Source organism: Coturnix japonica, unplaced genomic scaffold (assembly GCF_001577835.2).
Source record: "Coturnix japonica isolate 7356 unplaced genomic scaffold, Coturnix japonica 2.1 chrUnrandom507, whole genome shotgun sequence".
Classification (NCBI taxonomy): domain Eukaryota; kingdom Metazoa; phylum Chordata; class Aves; order Galliformes; family Phasianidae; genus Coturnix; species Coturnix japonica.
Window position 1 is genome coordinate 44,628 of NW_015439896.1, and position 2,928 is coordinate 47,555.

Genomic DNA, 2,928 nt, shown 5'->3' on the forward strand with positions numbered 1-2,928 from the left:
TCCACCCCAAAACCTCATTATTCCACCCCAAAATTCATTATTCCACCCCAAAACCTCATTATTCCACCCCAAAACCTCATTATTCCACCCCAAAACCTCATTATTCCACCCCAAAACCTCATTATTCCACCCCAAAACTTCATTATTCCACCCCAAAACCTCATTATTCCACCCCAAAACCTCATCTTCCCACCCCAAATTCTCCCTCTGAACTCTCATCTCCAACCCTTATGATCTCAAGTCTTTGTTCTGTACCTTTAAACTTCGCATTTCTGGCCCCAAACTTTACTCCCCTGCCCCCAAAATCCTCATTTCTTGCCCCAAAATCACGGGATCCCCATCAAAAATCCCTATTTCCCCCCAGGAGCTGCTGGAGCTGCAGGCACAGGAGCACATGGCAGCTACACGCGCCCACCGGGAGCAGCACCGGGCAGAGCTGGAGGTGGGGGCTGGGGGTCTGAGTGTGAATCAATGGGGAGAGCTTGGGGTGTAGGGCTTATGGGGAGCGATAAAACCCCATAGGACCCTATAGGAGCCTATAGGAGCCTATAGGAACTTATAGGAGCCTATAGAACCCTATAGGAGACTATAGAACCNGGGGGGGGGATGGGAATTTGGGGTTTGATTGAACCATTTCTGTCTGTTTTCACCCCAGTTTGCAGCAGCTCCAGGCTGAGAAAGATGCACTGAGCAACAGCAGGAGGTAAAAGGGGGGGATGGGGGGGTCCCAGGAAACATTGGGACCCCAAAGACCCCCCCCAAAAAACCTGGACCCCCCCCCAAGGGCAGAGACAGAGCAGCAGATCCAGGATCTGCAGGAGAAGGTGAAGCAGCTGCAGGAGCAGCTGGAGGCTGCAGCACAGGTGGGGGGGTCCTGGGGAGGGGGCTCCATAGGGCTCCATAGGGCTCCATGGGGCTCCATGGGGCTCCATAGGGCTCCATAGGGCTCTGAGCGGCCCCACAGGCTCTATAGGGTTTTTATTGGGGTGGGGGCAGATGGAGAAGGGGCTGCGGGAGCGGAGTGAGACCCTGAGCCGGGAGCTGCAGGAGGAGAAGAGCCGACGTGATGCCCTGCAGGCTCAGCTCCAGGTGGGGAAATGGGGGGTTCAAGGGGGGCTGGGGTGGGGGGCAGGGGGGGGGGTCCTTAGGGGTTAATGTAGGGGGTCCTGAGGGCCCCATGTCCAGGGTTTCCATAAACGCGTCCCTCATACGGATTCTAACTAGAGTCCATGGCCTCCTAAGGGTTCCTATAGGCTCCTAATACGGCTCCTACTCACCGGTTCTACTAGGCCTCCTAAACGGCTCCTAAATCAGGGTTTCTATAGGCTCCTATAGGGTTCTATACGGCTCCTATACGGGTTCTATCAGGCTCCTATAGGGTTTCTATGAGGATTCTACGGCTCCTATAGGTTCTATAGGCTCCTATCAGGCTCCTATAGGCGCCTCCTTATAAGGGTTCTATAGGATTCTCATAGGCTCCTAATGGGTTCATAGGCTCCTATAGGCTCCAAGGGTCCTATAGCTCCATAAAGGCTTTATAGGCTTCATAATAGGCTCCTATAGGTTCTAATAAAGGCTCCTACAGGCTCTATACGGGTCTATAAGCTCCTATAGGGCCTTCTATAAGGCTCCATATAGGGTTCTAATAGGCTCCCTATAGGGTCTAATAGGGCCTACAGGCCCTACTCAGGGTTCTATAGGCTCCTATAGGGTTCTATAGGCTCCTATAGGCTCCTATAAGGGTTCTATAGGCTCCTATAGGCCTCCTATACTCGGGTCTATAGCTCCTATAGGCTCCTAAGGTTCTATACGGCTCCTATAGGCTCCTAATCGGGTTCTATAGGCTCCTATAGGCCTCCTATATGTGGTTTCCATAGGCTCTATACGTCTCCTATAGGGTCTATAGGTCCCTATACGGTTCTAATACGTCTCCTATACGGGCTCTCTATAGGCTCCTATACACAGGCTCCTATAGGCTCCCTTATAGGCTCCATAGGCGTCCTATGGCCGGTTTTATCGCTCCCCATAAAGCCCTACACCCCAAAGCTTCCATTTGCCATTCACACTCAGAGCCCCCAGCCCACCTCAGCTCTGCCCGCTGCTGCCTCTCCGGTGGGCGCGTGTAGCTGCCCCATGTGCTCCTGTGCCTGCAGCTCCAGCCAGCCCTCCTGGGGGGAAATAGGATTTTGATGCGGGATCCCGTGATTTTTGGGGCACGAAATTGAGGATTTTGGGGGCATGGAGCTAAAGTTTCGGGGCCAGAAATCCGAAAGCTTTAAAGGTACAGACACAAAGACTTGAGATCATAAGGGTTGGAGAGTCTGACGAGTTCCAGCAGGGCAGAATTTGGGGTGGGCAACAATGAGGTTTTGGGGGTGGAATAATGAGGTTTTGGGGTGGAATAATGAAGTTTTGGGGTGGAATAACCATGACGCGTTTGGGTGGAAATAATGAGGTTTTTTTGGGGTGGAATAATGAGGTTTTGGGGTGGAATAATGAGGTTGGGGTGGAATAATGAATTTTGTGGGTGGAAATAATGAGTTTTGGGGTGAATAAATGAGGTTTTGCCCGGCGCCGCACTAATGAGGTTTTGGGGGTGGAATACGAGTTTGGGGTGGAAATAATGAGGTTTTGGGGGGACTCATACACGCCACACGCTTCCTCGCGCGGTCGCCGAATAATGAGGGTTGGGGGTGGAATAACTGACGCCTTTTGCGGGTGGGGGCTTTCCGACCTGTGCCTGCCCTCAGTCTGCTCCAGTGTCCTGTGTGCTTCTCAGCTCCTCCCAGGCGCTGCCTCAGCTCCTCCTGCTCTTGTGATCGCTCTATGGGGCAGATAGGGGAAGCCCGAATCTCACCCCCAAAAAAAACACCCAACATCCCCACCACCCAGGCACCCAGACTCCCCCACCCCGCCAAGTATGGAACA

At 53.0% G+C, this 2,928-nt stretch overlaps 1 protein-coding gene across 1 annotated transcript in view; it reads left to right on the top strand.

Annotated features, from left to right (window-relative positions):
* Window positions 1–2,928, top strand: part of GRIPAP1 (GRIP1 associated protein 1) — a 15,319-nt gene that overhangs the window by 8,045 nt on the left and 4,346 nt on the right. The window contains 4 exon segments of the mRNA XM_032441706.1: window positions 365–489; window positions 656–703; window positions 785–863; window positions 997–1,089. Of these exon segments, the coding sequence (XP_032297597.1) occupies window positions 365–489; window positions 656–703; window positions 785–863; window positions 997–1,089 (345 nt within the window).